The 18,947-nt window shown below is 38.9% G+C and overlaps 1 protein-coding gene across 1 annotated transcript in view; it reads left to right on the top strand.

Moving 5' to 3' along the window:
- The window catches only part of RAB3C (RAB3C, member RAS oncogene family), a 139,556-nt gene that overhangs the window by 56,191 nt on the left and 64,418 nt on the right, over positions 1–18,947 (top strand). Inside the window, exon 3 of the mRNA XM_040580304.1 lies at positions 15,052–15,170. Coding sequence (XP_040436238.1) covers positions 15,052–15,170 — 119 coding nt within the window. The remainder of the gene's footprint in view (positions 1–15,051; positions 15,171–18,947) is intronic.

Below are 18,947 nucleotides of genomic sequence, written 5' to 3'. Positions count from 1 at the left end.
GCATTCCAGAACTCAGCCTGAGAGTTACAGTCTGCTGTGAGCTGTGTTATAATCATTTGACACATGTTGGGGTTGCGATTGTGAAAGTTGCCGGTTTACAATTTTCATTGGCATTATCACAGCTAGTTGTTTTAAAAGCAACCCTTGAGCTTCCTGATGTTCGACTTGTTGTTGCAAAATAGTCTGAAGCCAATCAATAAAGTTAGTATATGACTCTCTAGGACCCTGCAAGACTGTGGCCAGACTCCCGCATCCTGACTGCCTTAACAGCCATCTCCTTCATTTGCAAACAGTTGTCCCTGGGATACCTTCCCTGAGTCACAGAATCGGCACAATTATTTTCTCCAGCCAACTGCTCATAGTTAACAGCAATTCCCTGATTAAGGTTTTCAATCAAGGCCACTACACGTAGCTCACAAAAATCAGATAACCACATCATATACTGTATCAGTTAGTACCATACAAAGCAATGACTTCCAGTCACGTGGTGTGAGTGTATAAGGCTCTGCCATCACTTCAAGAAGGGACATAGCAAAGGTACTATGAATCCTCCCTCACTGCTTTGCTTAATTCTTTAACAGCCTCGTATTGCACAGGCTGCCCCCCTTGAGGTTGATTTGTCTGACAAAGTACTGACCATGCCATCCCAAATCCCCTTGCTTAAGCGCTTCCCGCTTACATTCCTGCCACCAATCCCTCAGATCCCCTTGCACCCTCCCCGAAAATACAGTCAATGCATCGGGGGAGGGAGGAAAAAAGTCTAGCTCCTTTTCTGGATTTATAGGACCTGGATCAAAAGGTTTATCAGTGTCAATGGAATCATTGTCCAAGGTGTCCTGTTCCTGTACTTGGTCCTGTGTTGTGAGGGTCGCTGCAACCAGTGACAGAAGCTTTGGGGGCAGAGGAGGTGTGGACAGAATTGCCATTGTTGATGGTGTGTTGAGAAGAGCCGCACTGTCAATGGAATTTACAGCCTCCTCTGGTTTAGCACTGTTAGTAGAATTAGTCCACACTTGGCGAAGAGTAGTCAGAATTTGCCACCAAGGTGCTAAATGCATTCCTGACATGGAGCAGCATCATACAATTGTCTGCTGACCACTTTCCTTTCTTTCAAAGTCTCTAAAGGTTCTTGACTGCTCGCTTGTCTCAATGAGTACAGGTTTCTAAAGCTTCTTAAAATTTCTTCAAATATTTAAAATCTCTAAAGTTTCTTGGCTGCTCACCTGTCTAGATGCATACAGGTGTTATCCCCGGGGTTTAGGTTGTCCGCCTGGTCCAGCCGGCAAGACAATCGTTCAGCCAAGACATCTCCTCCGGAATGCAGCTCTCTTCCATGAGCTGTCATTTTTTTATCGACCAGTTCCATTCTTATTCTTCCAAGGCTTCGGAACACCACCATAGGGGTCACCATTTGAGGAGATTGAGGCACGGACTCCTGAATCTGGCCAGAAGACCTTTTATTAGTCCATATACGTCTCTTTCTGGGGAAGATGCTTGATTCCCCATCTTTCCCACAGGTCACCTCTCTACTCCAGAGGGATGTATTGCTGGCTAGCTCCCGCTTCCTTTCAGCGGCTCATTCAGAGTTCTGTGGGAGTCGCAGCATGCTGCTCAGCTAGGCGGTTCATAACCCCATCACGTCAGGGTCACCAGTTTGCCACGACTGAGAGACGGCAGCTTGATGCAAGCAATTGTCACTTTAATTAGCCTAATAGCATGATTATATACACATAAGCAATTGTTAGCTCTTATTCTGATTGGTCCAAAAACTTGCTTATTCTATAACTATGTGGCAACTCGCACAAAGATCTCACGCTAGCTATTTAGCAATTCAGCAATAGTTAAAGACGACAATGTCTGCAGTTCTTGCACCACGTCCTTGAGCAAGCTGACAAACCAAACGCCTTATTCCTTGTATAGTCTCAACTTGATACTTAGTCCCTGTTTCTATACCCTTCAGTAATTTCTCATGTCCCTTATCACCAGGGCTTGTGATCCACAAGCTCGAGCACATTCCTTTCAACTAACTGATTTGTTACTTGTGGTCCTGCTTCACAGGTCCCCTCCTGCAATGTTATAATACTTTAAAAGAAGATAAATATATGTCCAAACTAATAAAATATCTTTGCAGTGACCAAGGAAATAACATAATTTCATTTCCTCTACTGCTGGATCGTGAATTGTCTTTGCTTAGAGATTGTCAGTGGTGGTTGTGTTCAGTGTTCTGCTTACAATGACACTGGAAACTTACCAGCTAAATAAAACTTGTTAAATATTTCAGGATTTCTTTGGACAAAAAACTAAGTGAATAAAATGTGACCGTTTTTGAGAGAGTAACAGGATGAGATAATGTGGGTTTTATTCTGCTTCCTATATGAACATACATACCTGTAATGGTGGTACTGATATCGTCTACTATACCTTTGTCTATTGCACAGTGGCCAGGACTCAAAAATAGATGCTATATGTAAAAGGACCAAATTGCTCATTACTAAAATAAACCAAAAAATATTAATATTTATATTTATACTGTATCTACTGGTTTAAAGTTGCACTAGTGGAGGTTTAGACTGGATATTAGGAAGCATTTCTTTATGAGAAGGGTGGTCAGACTTTGGAGCAGGCTTCCTAGAGGCGACCGATGCCCCGCGCCTGTCGGGGTTTGAGAGGCATTTGGAGAATGTCCGTAACAACGTGCTTCAGCTGTTGGTCAGCCCTGAAGTGGTCAGGCAGCTGGGACAGGTGATCGTTGTAGGCCCCTTACAACCGAACGATTCTATTTTATTCTAATAGGTCTGGCAATTATGCTTTCTCGTGAGACTGCGTTTTCTCAAAACTTTGGGTTTAAAGTTACAAGGAAGTCATTAGAATTGCTAAATGTGTTTATACATATACATAGCTCTTAAGGAGTCTGAGTTAAAAAAGGAGACCAGGGGCCAAATTAAACAGCAATTTAGATGAAATCTAATTTAATTATGCCACTTCATGCCAGAACTTCCCAAGATGAGAATGCAAGGATAAGGGCACTGGACTTGAAATAATCTAGGATTCATAGGTTAATCACATGTGACATATTTAACTTCTTTTTACAACTCTTTCTTTACTAATTTTCAGTCTTAAACTAGAAGAACGTAAATGTCATGATTGGTTGATGTGCATTAAGCTACATCAGCTGCTGAGACATTTTCAGGGTAAATAAATATTTCCTTGTCAGGACAACCTGTGCTCTCTTAAATTACATATTTCTCAACAGATAGCAGGACATTAAGAAGTGTTCTAGGTATAACCTTCTGATATGCAGTCATAGTGCAGAGGTGTTTACTGACAAGCAAGAGAACACAGAGGCCTTTTGTTTAAATACTATATTTTCCAGATGAAAACTCACCTCAAATCATATTGTAATTATATTGTTTATATTTGTCATCTTTAACATTTCTTTCCTGTGTGAAGAAAATTTAGCAGTGCTTATGGTGTATCTAAGAATTGCATCTTGTTTTGATAAGATATTTTTTCTTGGTGACTTCAGTAGAATTTTTATTTAATTAATAGACAAATCCTATCTGGCTGTAGATAATTCTAGCAGCATATTGATGACAAAGTTATCTTTTTGTTATAGAGGATGTGTCCTCTTAGTTTTTCTGCAGGGAAACAATAATAATCAAACCCCAGAAAAATAGATTTTTCCAGCACCTTGTAACAACTGTTAATTAAAATTCAGCTTTGAAAGAACTAGAGAAGTCAATCAAAGTCTAAAAGTCTTGAAGCCAGATTCCTGGTCTTTTATGCATCACCTTTGTGTCACAAGCCATTTGGGTTCAGCAGTGAACTCCCATGCTGTAAAAAACCTTCCAGCACCTGATGGCTGATAGAATCTGTCCTGTGCCACCTATCCTTTCTCCATCTTTCCCTTTAACACAGAAACATTTTGGAGAAGTTCATCTGAATGTTTTGAAGACAACAGAACTGACCTGGAACATGTTCTTCAATGATTCTGGCCAGCTGACCACCCGTCATTGCAAACCTAAATTTCTAATCACTATGATCAGACCCAAGAAAAAGAAAAAGATTATGGGGAATTTAAAGATCTCACACACAGTCACATATCAAGGGAGTGTTTGGTGATGACAGATAGTTGGAGGGCAAAGGAGTCAGAAGTGGAAGAAAGGAGAGGTTAGTGGAGAGTGTCCTGCAAACAGCTCTCGCTAGTTCTGTGTCAGGGCAGGGAGCAGCTCCCTGAAAGGCAGGAAGGGGCTGTGTTGCTAATGGAGAAGAGATGATGGCATTCTGCACCTTTGATACATCACTGGTGCTTTTTCAGCTGAGTTTAAGAATCTTAAAGTACCTGCCTAAGGTATGATATACAAAGAGCTACCAGAATTTCTTCAGGTATTTTTGATGTCTGCCCCAGAAGACAATGTCTGCCACAAAGAGGATACGGAAGTTACCTTCAGATCTTCCTACAAGGAATCTTCCAGACAGCAATAAAGCAGCATTATGGTGCCAAGGCAGGAGGGAACTGTTTTAGCACAGACCACACTGCAGTCCAGTACATTTATACTGCAAGTTTTCTAAAGAACTGGGCTGTGTCTTTTACCAGCTTTAATGTAAGTTCTGAATGGGATTGAACTTCAGACATGGCTGAACTCTTCCAGAAATATTGCATTTATAGTTTCTTGCTTAGAATAGGTAAATGTGGCTTGTTCTGTGTTGCAGATTGTCTCTTTTCCTTTTTATAGGTAATTGAGATTTAAAACATTTTTATATAAAAAGCTTAAGTTGATAGTAATTCTAAGGAGCCTTTAAATGTGTTTTGTGTACTTAATATTCTGCACAGAAATGCATTCTTTTACTCCTGGGAAGGTTTGGAAGGTTATTAATATTTAACAGCAACATTCCTATAATTTGTTGCAAATGAGAGAAACTTCACTGCAGATTTAAACACAAGGGTTTATCACAAGGAAAAGTGGAGGTGGAGAGCATTTCTTGGAAGAGTGCTTGGTTTATGGCTTTAAAAGGTCCTTTGTACCACTAATTCTTTTTTCTCTTAGAGTTGGAGAGTTACAAAACTGCACTTCTAAAAAAGGTCCAGAACAAAAATGTGCTAAGCTCGATGTTGTCATGAGGAAAGAATTATGTTCATAGCTCTCAACAGCTAAGAGGTACTGTTAGCTGCTAATCCATGGGCAAGGATTTACATAATATTTAACATGATGTCACTATTATGCAAATCTGTTCAGTGCAACGAGCCACTAATGTAAAGCTATTATCAAAATGGTTGGTCAAACTTTTCTCTACCCATGGATCCCACCTCATCCTGAATAATAAGTTAATTAAATATGAGCAATGAATATTAAATAGAGAAAGCTGTATTCGAGATGCAGTATGGGACAGAATGACAAGGGAGAGAGAAAGATGAACGCTTATTTTCTTATTTTATGAATAATAAGTTTCAGACAGAAGTAGTTAATTCAAAAGATTTATAAGTATACAATCAAAGTCAGAAATACGATGAGGAAGGTACTCTGGCATTCCAATATACCTTGACGCTGTTCTCTGTTTATGTGTTTATAGTCAGCTTGACTCTTAAAGTCTCTGAACTCAGGGTTTTTTCCTGTCTCTGTGAAATGAAAGGCACATGCCTTCAAAAAAATGGTGGAAGGTCAGACAAAGATTTTAAAGCCTTAGTACAGCTGTAAAAAAAAAAAAAAAAAACAAAAAAAAAAAACAAAAAAAGTAAAAGCAAAACAAAACAGCATCCTACCCTCCCAAAAAAAAACAAACAACCAGCAAACCCAGAAATCCCCCACATTTATGATAGGGCAAGATCATACCTATTTTTAGGCTACCGAGTGCTCTGTGGGCAGAAGAGCCAGTTTGAAGAACTGGCAAGTTGCAAATACCTGTAGCGGGCACCAAACCAAGTGAGACAGGGACTGAAGGACTGTTTAGTGCCTGCTGTCTATAGATGAAACAGCTCTGCTTTGTATTTTCCTAATAGGCATAAGTCTCACAGCATTAGGATTGACTATTGCAACCTAGCCTCATCCCACAGTAAGTATGATGGGCACTGTTTGCTTAGTGTCTAAATTATCAAGTACACTCCTGGAGCTTGAGGAGGCTTTCTGTCAAGTCTGAGGATGGTCATTACATCCACTGTGTATCTGGGTGTCAGGTTTCTAAGACTACCATTCCTTGTAATGTTAGTATAGATCTAACATTCCTTTGCGACCCTTTCGCTCAAAAGCGGGTTGTTCTGATCCTCTCAAGCTTTGCCAGAATTCAGTGCCAAACATCAGCATTCCAAAATCATTTTGGTTTCATTCAAAGTTTTATTATTTATACAGTAACTTCAGCCCATATCAAATGCTTTTCATTTTTTCGTTATGCACTGGGACACATTTTGGTCTGTGACTACAAAGATTAAAAGAAGAGAGAAAAACGTTGCTGTTCTTATACAATCACAGAACTCTGGGAGCAATAGCTTTAAAACCAAAATATGACAAACCTAAGAATATCACATTATTCCAATGCTGCTTCCCATATGGTAAAAGCTGCCTTTAGAACAAGGATCCTTATCACAGTTTTGCTGGTTTTGTGTGTATGTAACTATTATGTTATGTAACAGAATGGGTCTCTGTTGCTTCACTCTTTTCCTGAAAAATATGAGGAAATATTTACAGTCTGATTTACAAGTATTTAAACATACTACAAATAGGAAGTTATTAAACTTCTTTTTCCCTAGCTATATTTACAAACTAAGCTCCAATTTAAATTTTATTCATTTAAAAAATAGTTGGATTATTACATTAATTGCAAATTAGATTTCTTAATTCATGATTTCCACTATACATTTTTCGCAGCTGTACTTAATGTTTGATCTTGTAACACTTTTCATAAAATAAAATTTTAAAAAATGCCTTGAAAGCAAAATCCAAGCCTTTCCAGAAATAGAAGTTCTTCTTAAGACCTAACATGAAGCTTGGTTAAAATACAAAGTGATGCTTCAATTAACATTTTACTTTTGAAGAGAATGCCAGGTCCTACTGATCTGACAGATGCTTTATAAAGTATGTCCAATGACTGGGAAGAAGGACAAGAGGAATTGATCCTCACCTCCAGCAGAGCAGGACAGGCCACAGCAAAAGTGAAGACAGGACCAGGAGAAAGCTGCAGCTCATGGTGGAGAAAGAGGGAGACATGCACTGAAATGGCAGTGGGGCTCAAAACTTCCATCCAGAACCAACAGCAGCTGCAGTCAAATTATGCTGGACTAGAAAGGAGGCAGGAAACTCCATCCTGGTTTCAGCTGGGATGGAGTTATCTTTCTTGTCAGTAGCTGGTGCAGTGCTGTATTTTGGATTTGGTGTGAGAACATGTGGATAACAAAGTGATGGTTCTGGTTGTTGCTGGGTGATGTTTATCCTGAGTCAAGGACTTTTTGGTTCCTCGGGCCCTGCCAATGAAAGGGCTGGAGGGGCACGGGAAACTGGGAGGGGACACATCCAGGACAGGTGCCCTGAACCAGCCAAACAGGTGTTCCATAACATGGGATGTCATGCTTGGTACATAAACGGGGGGGGTGAGCTGGGGCCTGGGGATCGCTGCTCAGGGACCGGCTGGGCATCAGTCAGTGGGTGGTGAGCAGCTGTACTGTGCATCACTTGTTTTCCTTTCTCCCTTTTCCTTTGGATTTAATCCTTTCCCCCACCTTTCTATTATAACTTCATCATCATCATCATCATTATCTATCATTTATTATAGTTATCTATATTATTTTATCTATATTATTATATCTATATCATCTATAGTTATCTATTATTATTATAGTTATTATTGTTATTATTATAGATCTTACCTTTTTATTCTGTTCAAATTATTAAATTTTTCTTATCTCAACCCTCAAATTTTACATACACCCTCCGGGTGGCAGGCAGTGAGCAAGCAGCTGCCTGGTGCTTGGTTGCCAGCTGGGGTTAAACCATGACAGTCCTTTTTGGCACCCAACGTGGGGCCAGAAGGGTTGAGACGATGACAGGTCTAATCAGACTGTGTTAGATTAAATTTTTTCAAGTGTTCATTGTATTAGATTAATTATAATGGCTACAATGCTGGCTTTTCTGCTTTTGAACTCGCTGCCCATGGTCCCAGGGCTGAATTGTCTTGTTTACTTACAGTACATGTTCCCTGTTGTGTTGTTTGTTTACATTGAGAACTGGGCTAAAGTTACACTGTTGCACTATATAGTACTAGTTTATAATATGATAGACTTGGTTATGAAACTAATCTGGTCTGTGCACTCGGTGTTGCCTCTGTGAGTCTGGTGGCCCTTACGGGGGAATGCCAACAGCTGCACCTTTGGCTTGATTTTCCCAGAGTCGTCCTGTGGGTGGGTTCCACACCTCCCCCTTCTCCTCAGGGCTAATTAATGAACATTTAGGATTTTAGGAGACTCTGAGTGTCTTTGGTCCACTGGAAGCCCCATAGTGTCAGTCCTGAACCTAGTGATAGGAATACTGAATGCGTTTTCATGTCCTGGAACTGGTGGTATTCCAAGCCACAAACTTTAACTACTGCTCCAGACCCTGCAGCCCCTGCTCCAGACCCTGCTCCAGCCTCTGCTTCAGCTGCTGCAGCCCCTGCTCCAGCCGCTCCATCCCAGCTGAAATAAGGACACAGGGATATCATGGTTTTCCTAAACTTTGTGCTTTAGGAAGACATGATAGCTGAACTGCAGAGAATTAACATTTTATCTGAGTCTTAAAAATAAACAAGGAGTAAGAACAGGAAAGGAGAAAAACAGAAAATTTAAATGCAGATGAACTTCAGGCACAGTTAACAGCTGCATGGATGCAGTAAGAGAAAACAAATCTGGCAGCAAAGTACTTTTACAACCCCAGGTTGGGTTTTCCAGGACCCAGACTCTCTCTGGTGCAAGCTCTGCCCCACATTCTCCCTGGCAGGACAGCCCTCCCAGGGCTATTTTTTACTAGCCACATTTGGAATAAAGCTTCTCTGGGCTGCTCTGGCCTCAACTATTTCCAGCTGGCCCTGCCATGCTCCTGCGTCCCCCCCTTCCCCATACAAGAAACGAACTGTCAGCTGTGATTCTGGGATGGGTTCTAAACACTAGCATACAAGTTAGCAGACGTGTACTGGCAAGATCAGCAGCTAGCTTTTCATGCTCCAAATGCTTTTTTGATATGCATATATATGTATTCCTACAACCATGCATGCATGCACACATATCTATACACACGTATGTACATAAAGACAGAATTCCAGGGGAATCAAAGCCATGAGAAGCCTGGAAAGGGCTGCTGACAGGAGACTCAGTTGGCAATATGCAGTGTTAAATCTTTTGTGCATACATTAGCTAAAGGAACTGTTTTGAACTGTGTTTTCTATTCCTAGTTGTAGATGTTCATATGTCTGTGTTTCTGTGTGCCTAACACTCTCTGTTGGAAGTGCTCCCAGGTTAGTCAACTCCTCCTGCTCCAGCAGCTTTTCCCCCTGTCCTCTTTCTTTATGCCCTGCCCAGTTGCTTCTGCTGTAAGCCCACAGCTGTTCCTCCTGGGCGGTTAGCAGCAGGCTTCAGGTGGGTTTATCCCTGTCTGGACTCCACCTCTAGAGGATTTTTGCAGAGGTTGTCCCTTGCACCTCCCTGAACAGCTGTCTGACTGGGTTATTTTATGTTGCTGTTTGTTTGTCATACTTTCCTTTTTATTCTTTCTTCCCCAGAGATCCCTGAGGAAAGATCAGAGACATCTTTTGTGCTGTTCTGAAAAGAGCCAGTTTAGATTTTCATACACTCACTCCCTCAAGTAATTTTTTGTATCAATAGGAGAAACTGGAGAAATGTGGAGTATCTTTGATGGAGTATATAAATAACCTTTGGGAAGAAACACAGGAAAGAAACATGAAGCTCATAAAGGAGCAGCAGTTCTTGATTGCTGTGCCAATTTTGTTTACCTTAACAGAAAATTTTGACCTGTTACAGTGAGAATTCACCAAGTTCACATTTCTAATTTTATCTTTGTTTGCCTTGTCTTCAAATGTTCTGGATGTGCAGCAGACATATAAATGCCATCCAAGAAATCCTTCTCTGCTGACAGTTTTTTGGCATGCAGCACGAACTATATTGTGATATGGGTAAAACTCTTAATGTGGGGAAGTGGATCTATAAAGATATTTGTATGTTTATCATACAGGACAGAAATGCAGAGTCACAGAGTCACTCAAGTGTGCTACAAAATAAGTTTGTTTTTTGCAGACTGAATTCCTTCATGACAGGCTCATTAAAAGTTCTTTCTGCCAAGTGCCGTTTGCTTTCACCTTCAAAACTGTCTTGCATTAATAATGAGTAACTGCATTTGGAAGTTACTTACATAGAGTATTGTTCCTGACAGTGGTGCAGTGCTAGGCAAGGGTGGGACAGGAGCATACACTCAGCAAACGAATTCAGGGGCCTGATTTAACATATTGCTCAAAAGCATTGGTATAATCTAAACTGGTATGGCACATTTTGGATGAAGTCTAGCTTAGCAGTACTTGACAGTAAGGGGGATTCACGTCTGCTAAGTTAACTCAGCTAACTGTACTTTGCAAGCCTAAATGGTTACTATTTTCAAGCTTACTATCAGAAACTTGGTTTCTCTGTTTTGTGTTTTGAGACTTTCCAGCCCCATGAACTCTTAATCTCATGCGGAATACAGATTTTTCTTGAGTCAGATAGCTTGCTATTCCTAAGTGTTTCTGCTTGCACAGATGGCTATTACTTTATATCTCTCCATTCCTCTGGGAACAGTTGTCAGCAGCTGGTGTATTCCCCATACACTAAGGCCTTCAATGCTATGGCAGTTACACTGTAATAATTACAAACTGTAGGAAGTTTCCATTAACATGATAGAAGGCTTGTTTCAAGGGAGAAGCCTGGGACAAAACCTGGTTCATGCGATTTCTGTAAAAGTAACTAATGTATCTTCTACTTTAAGCTTTATTGTACTGTCAAATTCACAGCTTTAACTCAGACTAACAGCCAAGGTAATCTAGAATTATCTATCTCCATATAGTTTGATACATATATGATAAAGGAAAGTTGGCCAAACAGATTGCTATCTACACCCTCAGCCAGAAACAACCATTTTGTGCTCAGTCTATAGCTCTACCATTCCTCTTTCACTGCCTATAGATATACATGCCCTATTCATGATCTTTACTGATGGAAAAGCTTTACTTGTCCTTTTAGCTATCAAATTTCTGCCAAAGATCAATTAATTTTTGTAATAAGAAATTATATGTATCAGGATCTGGAGCATGAAACTGTTTGCAAATATCTAAATTCAATTATAGGTGAAAAAAATTTATGAACTAAAAAAATAAACACAAAACATAGTAGACATATCAGAGCACTCAAGGCCAAACTGTGCAGGTCTGAGACTTCCAAGTACTTACGGTCATGGACTGTTAGCCAGTGTACTCTATGCAATGCTCAACAACCGGATAATTTCTGAAGTGCCATGTCCACTACACCTTATCATTCTGTGATTTGATATCTAAAATCTGTTGCCTATGAAAAAGATTCACTAAAAGAGGATCACCTAACCAGAAGCTAATGAAATTGTGGGAGCCTTATTAAAAACAGAATTTATAAAAGTAGATACAATATTTGAAAATATTTCTTGAAGCTGATGAGACCCTATTTGTTTTATTTTGACTAAGATTTGTAAAATACTTCTTTTCGTCTTCTGTGTGTGGAGCTTTTCATAAAGTATTCCCTCACTGTCATTCATTCCCTTCTACTTTTCCACTCTACTTCTTTACTGAACAGTCGGTTGTCCTCACCAGACAGTACCTACATGAATGAAGAGGCCCCCAAGACAATCTGTGTCTTGTTTTCTGCCCATCAAAGAGGGAAAAAACTGCCTTGGTTAAAATACCAGTTAATAATAGGTCAAATTTTATTATTCCTCAGGCTTATTTTATTTAGTGTTTGCTTAGAAATAAACATCTGTCAGTGCAAAATACAGGTGTTAAATTTCAGAATTTAAATCTAAAAAGATGGTCATCAGATTAATTCCATGGTCTTGCAAAACAGACTAATAGAACACAGCAGCAGCCAGTAACCATACCTGAATTGGAAAATGTTTTCTACAAGCACAAAACAGTACCTGAGGGTAAAATGGTAGTGGTTTACAGAAAAAAAAGAAGAGGATGAAATATGGAAATCCATTCTTTTCCTCTCAGTTCTTCCATAAAAATAAAGCTAATAAACAGAGAGAAATGCCACTTATATTGTTGCATTATCTGTTTCAAATAAATTAATTCATTGTAATAAGATATATTTAATTTAAAAGTATTTGATGTTTCTAATGTGCTCTTTCTCCTGACAAATTGTATTTCAGTTCCTTAACAGTTGTACAAAAGAAGCTAGTATTAGGGCATTTATGATATATTCTAGTCAGAATTGAAAGGAGATGCTTATGAAGAACACGAAGGTTTCAACAACATTCGTTACATGATCATAAACACTCTACTGCATGATTTGTACATTGGGCCAATTAAAATGTTATTTGCTTCCTTATAGCAAGTGAATAGAAAATAATACCAACAGGAATGTGATCATTGATGTTTGAAACTAACAAACTGCACTTTATTCGTGGTCATCCATCTCTGCCATATACTGAAATGCCACTTTAGAAAATCATCTTTTTTATCATCACATTAACACAGCATTAGCTACAGACACATGCTAGATGCCTGTATTGAGAGCAACCACAAATATCTGGTTTCTTCTGAGACTGACCCAAATTAAATGCCTAGGTCCAGAGGAGCATGTTCTATCCCAAAGTCAGTCAGTGTTTGCATTTTCATCTGCAGCTTCCATTTCCCTTTGTGTAAAATGATTTAAGAACTTTTATCTTGATTTGTCTTCCTTTATGCTCATAATCAAGAGTGCCTAAGCCTGCACTAGCTACATTTAACACTGTGCAGAAAATAGCTGGTGTCTTGGATAGGAAGCCTCACTGACTTATAGCTTTATTGCTAGGGCCGTTCAATATTGTCAGCAGACAGGCTTCAGTGGAAATCATTTGCCTCAAAATAAGATTTGCTTCGGTAGCAGTGGGCTCCTGTTTGTCATATCATCATATTTCCAACTGTACCTGTCTCTGACTGACAAACAAGCAAACAGACACCGACAAAACTTGTTTGAAAATCACGTATCTTCTGTACAGAGTCCGCGTGCTTGCTATAGGCCATATTTTCCTTCTGTCCCTCCCAGCTTTTTTCTCTAGTATCAAATCAAATAAATGAAGCCAGCAAAACATGTGACAGCAAACCTTATTCTGTAAAAGAAATACAAAGAAATGGTTTTAAATAATGACAGGTGATATTTCTGCTGCTATAAATTATTTTACTCAACATTTCAGTGATATTTTCATCTTATTAGCAGACTATGACCTACGAGAAAAAACTGACTACCCAGTACTAGAATATGTGCAGGCCTAGTGCAAGGGTCTTAGTATCTTAACATACGTTAATACTACTGGAAAAAATTGGGAGCAGCTATCCAGCCTCCAGACCACAGTTGTTATAGCCTTAGCCAGCTCTGAGTATAAGCAGAAAAAATTTAGGGCTGTCTGGCTTTTCCTGCAAAGATATAACCTAACCTGTGAGACCTGGTAAAGTCTGACTTCTACATTAGCTTGTCATCTTGGATCACTGAAACTGCATCAAAGCAGTAGGGGCTGTAATCCGGAATGAACAGAATCCATATATCTTACCTAAGACTTTGTTTGGTTTCAGTAACTGACTTGATTACATTTCTTATTCTGTAAGTGGTTTCTGATGTGTGTAGAATCTCCTATTTTTACTTTATCAGTTTACAAGATGAATGATGTATCTGTGAAGAAGGAGGCCCACTTAATCTATTTTTCTCTTGTTCATAAGGCGGTACTACTAGCCCAGGAATCATTCCAGAAAACCAAATAAAACATTATTTGGCACTGGTTATTCTTCCTTCTCTGTAGGAAGGCAAATCAAATATATTTATCTATATTGTAAAGTAAACTATTTCTTGTCCATGAAAAAAATCTGAAATAGTGAAATTACCTTTCAAAGTCTGTTAAAATTGAATATGCAGAGGTGATCTGTTAGTTACAGGATTGCACTGAATTGTTATGTATGTCTCATCTAAATCTTTTAATGTTTATGATTTTAAAATATTTAATAGTAATGCTGGAACAGGAAATAGCTATGCATTTCCTGTATTTCAGTTATTGCTATTGTCTCACAATCTCAGTCCAGGCATGGGTGTTTATGCTAGACATTGCATATAAATGTACTAACAGGTAGTCCCTGCCCTGAAATTTTTTCAATGGAAATAAGTAAAGCAAGCAGAAGGAGAAAGGAAGACCTACATTTCTTGTTTTAAAAGCAACTGAATGAGATGCAGAGAATGAGGGAGAAAACCGGCTTGAGATAAGGGACTGTCGGCAAAGTTTTAGGGTCTTTTTTGTCAGATATCCTTATTTTGAAAGCACTGCCCTCCAGCTTTTATTTTGTCAGCATGGATTTGTATTGGTGCTAAAGTTGACATGATCACCAGTGGCTTAAAATTGCAAGAACAAAATTATTAGATGTTGACTTTTTGGTCAGGATGTTTGTGGACTTCAGGAACCATCCTGATCTTATAATGAAGACCTTAAACTGGGAAAGTACAAGGCAGGAGGAGGAGGCAAGTTTCCTACCTGACTCTCAGTTGAATGTCACGAATCAGTGAATGACTCAGGATATATGACCTCACAGAGGAAACGGCCATACCTTTCTGCACCTCTCCACTCTCACCTCATGACAGAATGGATGTGTCCCTCCTATTACAATCCAATGCAGAATTCTCCTTTTTTCTGTTGCTCTCAGTTTTCTCCCCCTTGATTAGTTTTGTGATTAGGATTGTAGGGTTGTACAATAATTTTTGTCAGTTTTCTTTCTATTAAAAACAATTATAATTTGTCAATTTTTTTTTAACATGTAAAAATTTTGTTACTGTTACAGGACACAGCAGGTCAGGAGAGATACAGAACGATTACCACGGCTTACTACCGGGGTGCAATGGGCTTCATTTTAATGTATGACATCACGAATGAAGAATCTTTCAATGCTGTGCAGGACTGGTAAGTAAAACTTATTATTCATATTAATTCTACATTCATATTAAATACTACAGATTCATATTAGATACTACAGAGAATACTTGATATCACTCACCTGCTGGGACAGTGCGAATTATTTTGAAAAACATATTTCCAAATACAGTGCACAAGCATTCCTATACCCTAATATATGGTGTGGGTTGTTTTTTTTTCCTGGAAAGAAATGAATACTTTAAAATGTCTTGCATATAATTCATTGTAATAATTGTATTTTCTGTGCTTTTTGTTAATGTGTGTTATTCATACTACTAAAACCAGCAACATGCTAGTGTGGAGAGCAATTGCTAAAATACCGGAAAGTGTTTCCATATTTCATGGGGAAAAATGAGATGCCATGTGTGGGGGTTGTCTTTTAATTTAATTTTTCATCATGTTGCTTTTAACCATAGTTGGTTATACATTATGCTGTCAGCTTTGTGCCTCAAGTGTAAAAATTATGAGCAAACAGTATCAGAATAACAGAATCTAAAATGGCTGGTATGTATATTACCTTGTGTTATGTGAATATCAGGATGTCTCTTTGAAAGTGTCTCATTTTAATCAGGCATGGGTCAGTCAGGAACCAAACAGTCTAAAGCTTTTTTAAATAAAGCTAACCTAAAAGGAAAGCTAGGGTTAATCTCAGTGATCTCTTCCTTTACAAGTTATTTTAATATCCGAGAGCCTCCTAGCAGTGCTCTGAGTGATATGAATAGCATTTTTCATGTGTGCTCCATGTGCTCTCTTGCATGCTGTTCCCAAGGCAGTACTGTGTTTGAGAGAGGATTTTATTCAGTTTGTGTGATTTGTTCAGTATGTTTCTTTGACTTTTTTTTTTTTTTTTTTTTAAGTTTATTTTAAGATAGCATTACTGTGTACTTCTTTCAGGAAAGGCAAACTAAGGAACAGTGAAAGTAAAGTAAAAGGCAGTGATGCTGTGATGCCTGTTTCTAACAGGAATTGTTGCCTAACCTCAGACTCTGTAGAAAAACCCAACATTTTCTTTATCATACTCTTCTACTTATTGTGGTAGAAAGTGTCACTGAACCCACGAGGCACCTTTGCTTTCCACATCTGGAGTTTTTCTTGGTCTGTATATGCTAAGCCTGGTCATTCACCACTCTGAAAATATGAACTGAGAACCTTAGCTTGGTTCTGCTCTACAAGAAATGGGGTCTTGGGTTGCCTGACATTTCCTGTGTGAGTGCTAGGGATGTAGTCATTCACACTCCTCCAGGGGAAATAGGCAGCTCCAGTCTGTCCAACCTTCTCTCCATCAGTTATCTATGTGACTACACCAAATTGCTCTTTCCATTTATACGGAATCAGTAAGCTTACATAACTAGTATAGACCAGACAACTAGCTTTTGGACAATTGAATGTATCTGAGAGGAGTCTCTGCTTGATACTCAAAGAAGACACGCTTGCTCATTGTGGCTTCTTATGCCAAAGGGATGTTCTGCCCATTTTGTACAAGCTGGAGGCATCATGCTGAGTGCTTGCTGTTACACATTTGTGAGTACTGCTCTGTTCAGCAGCATGAGACATAATCTCCTACCTAATAGGAGGTAGCTGAAAGTGTTATTCAGAGATGCTGCTGTGAAAGATTAGCAAAAACAGGGAATCAAGGAGTACAACCAACCTCCCAGCTGAACCTGCAGTTGTGGCTGCCAGCACCACTGCTTCCTGGACCTGCCAGCTGAAGCACTTTCTTGCTTTGCCTCTGCTGTTCCTCATCCGTGGCATGATTCTGTTGAAGTAGTGGGTTAACTGGGTGATAATGGCTGACTAGGACCAGCTGTAATCTGCAGATCTCATTGCCCCATCTCTGGGCAAACCAGATAGCATGCCATGTATTATCTAGCTTCCTCCCAACACAAAGATTTCTTTATAGCAAGTGTAAATATGAGTACTTATTGTTAATTTTCCTACCTGTTTGTTTTCCATCCTCCTAGATCTGGTATGGTTGGCACTCTTTTTCTGCTGGTGAAAAGTAACTAGGCTTCATACTAGCTAACGAAAAAAAAATAAAGCCCCTGTAAAATGAAACAAGAAAATATTGAAAAGCTATGGAGTTCTTAAATAGAATTTTAATAGATATCTTTAGATACCTATTAATATAGATATGTATTTAATAAATAGAATCTTAAATTGTGAAACATTATTTTTTCCATAATTTTTATCTAGAAGCTGTATGAAGAGTTGGCAGCTACTATAGAAGTTTGGTGGACAGAAGGGATTGCGTTATTATGTGCCAAGAGCTACTGAGCAGTCATTGGCATGATGAAAGGGATGACAGAGTGCCTCACTTGTCAGGATAAGACATAGATTTACTTGTTATTTTTATTTTTAATTTCACGAGCCGAGTTCCTGCCCTGCTGTTCTTTCTCTGTTTTATTCCTCCCATCTCACAGCTGATAATTGATTTTGATGAGCCCATGCTTCAATTTTGATAGTAATTACAAAACCACAGCTTGCTTCTGAATGTGAGAGAAGTTAAAACTCGCAATTAGCAGTGCTACAGAAAAGCAGGCATGGCTATGCGCATGTGTCTGTGCATTTGTGAAAGATCTGAGGGGAGGAAGTGGGAGATTTTAAGCCTTTCTGAGGCTTAATATGCTTTCCTCTGTGATAAATGTGCCTCTGAAGGCAGTGGTGCCATTTTATGTATGTGTGCAATGGGCCAAATCCAAGCTCAGATCACATCAGCTCCGAGCCTTGATCTAGAAACTGCACTGCAGTCAGGACAATGAATCTACAGGTACCTTTTAGATTTAGATGAAGGAGTTTGGATTAAAATGTCTGTTGGGATGATTTTTTAAAAGCAGTTAGTTCAAAGTGATTGTACTCGTACTGATGGGCATTTCTTTCTGTCTGAAGCCTGGCTGACAATGGCTAGTCGTATTTCTAGATAACAGGTCTAGGTAAGCATGAATCTATTCAGCTGTGAGAAATTCTGTATTTGATTTGACTATGAACATTTTACATTAAAAAAAAAAAATCAGCATCTGTAATTTTATATAAACCTATTAGCACCAATATATGCAACAGTATAGTAGGCAGGCATTTGCACCACTCTATGAGGCTGAGAAAGGGTTTTGACTAAAAGTTTTGACTAAATGACTAATGACTTGAAGGTCCAATAGATTTCAACCATGCTGCATACACTTCAGGAAACATTCATGTTACCTTCCCAAATTAAAACAACAAAAAAAAACTATTAAAGATTGCAAATTACATTAACAACAAAAATTGTAATCCAAATATAAGATTTTCTTAAGACTCAAAAACTTTTGGGAAGAGAAAGCTTGAGTTGGTACTGCTAAGAGTTCTGCTCTATGTACACCCAGTGATTTATTGCCTTCAGCGATGCTTCCTTCGGAGTCACACAAAGCTGAAGGAACTATCAGGCTTTGAATTATTAAAGTTTTCAGACAGTCTGTGTTATGTCAGCCTGTCAAGATCTACAGAATAAGTTCTTCCTGCTTTTTGGGCTGAGGCCTAGGGGAGCAGGGAGAACAGCATCCTAGGAAAAACTTCATCACCCCTCACTTTTTAAAAAATAATTTCTCAAAAATTATATAATGCATATTTTTTAATGTCGCCATTGGAAACGATTATGGTTACACATTTTCTTGAGAAAATCAGAGAGTATTCCATGAAAGATACTTCTCTTTCCTCTTTTTCTCTTGCTTTTTTCTCTGCTTTCATTTAAAGATGTCCTCCTCAACAGTCTGCTCAAGCACATTACTTTTGAGA

Source organism: Falco naumanni, chromosome Z (genome assembly GCF_017639655.2).
Source record: "Falco naumanni isolate bFalNau1 chromosome Z, bFalNau1.pat, whole genome shotgun sequence".
NCBI classification, from domain to species: Eukaryota; Metazoa; Chordata; class Aves; order Falconiformes; family Falconidae; genus Falco; species Falco naumanni.
This window is presented reverse-complemented; position numbering and strand designations above follow the sequence as displayed.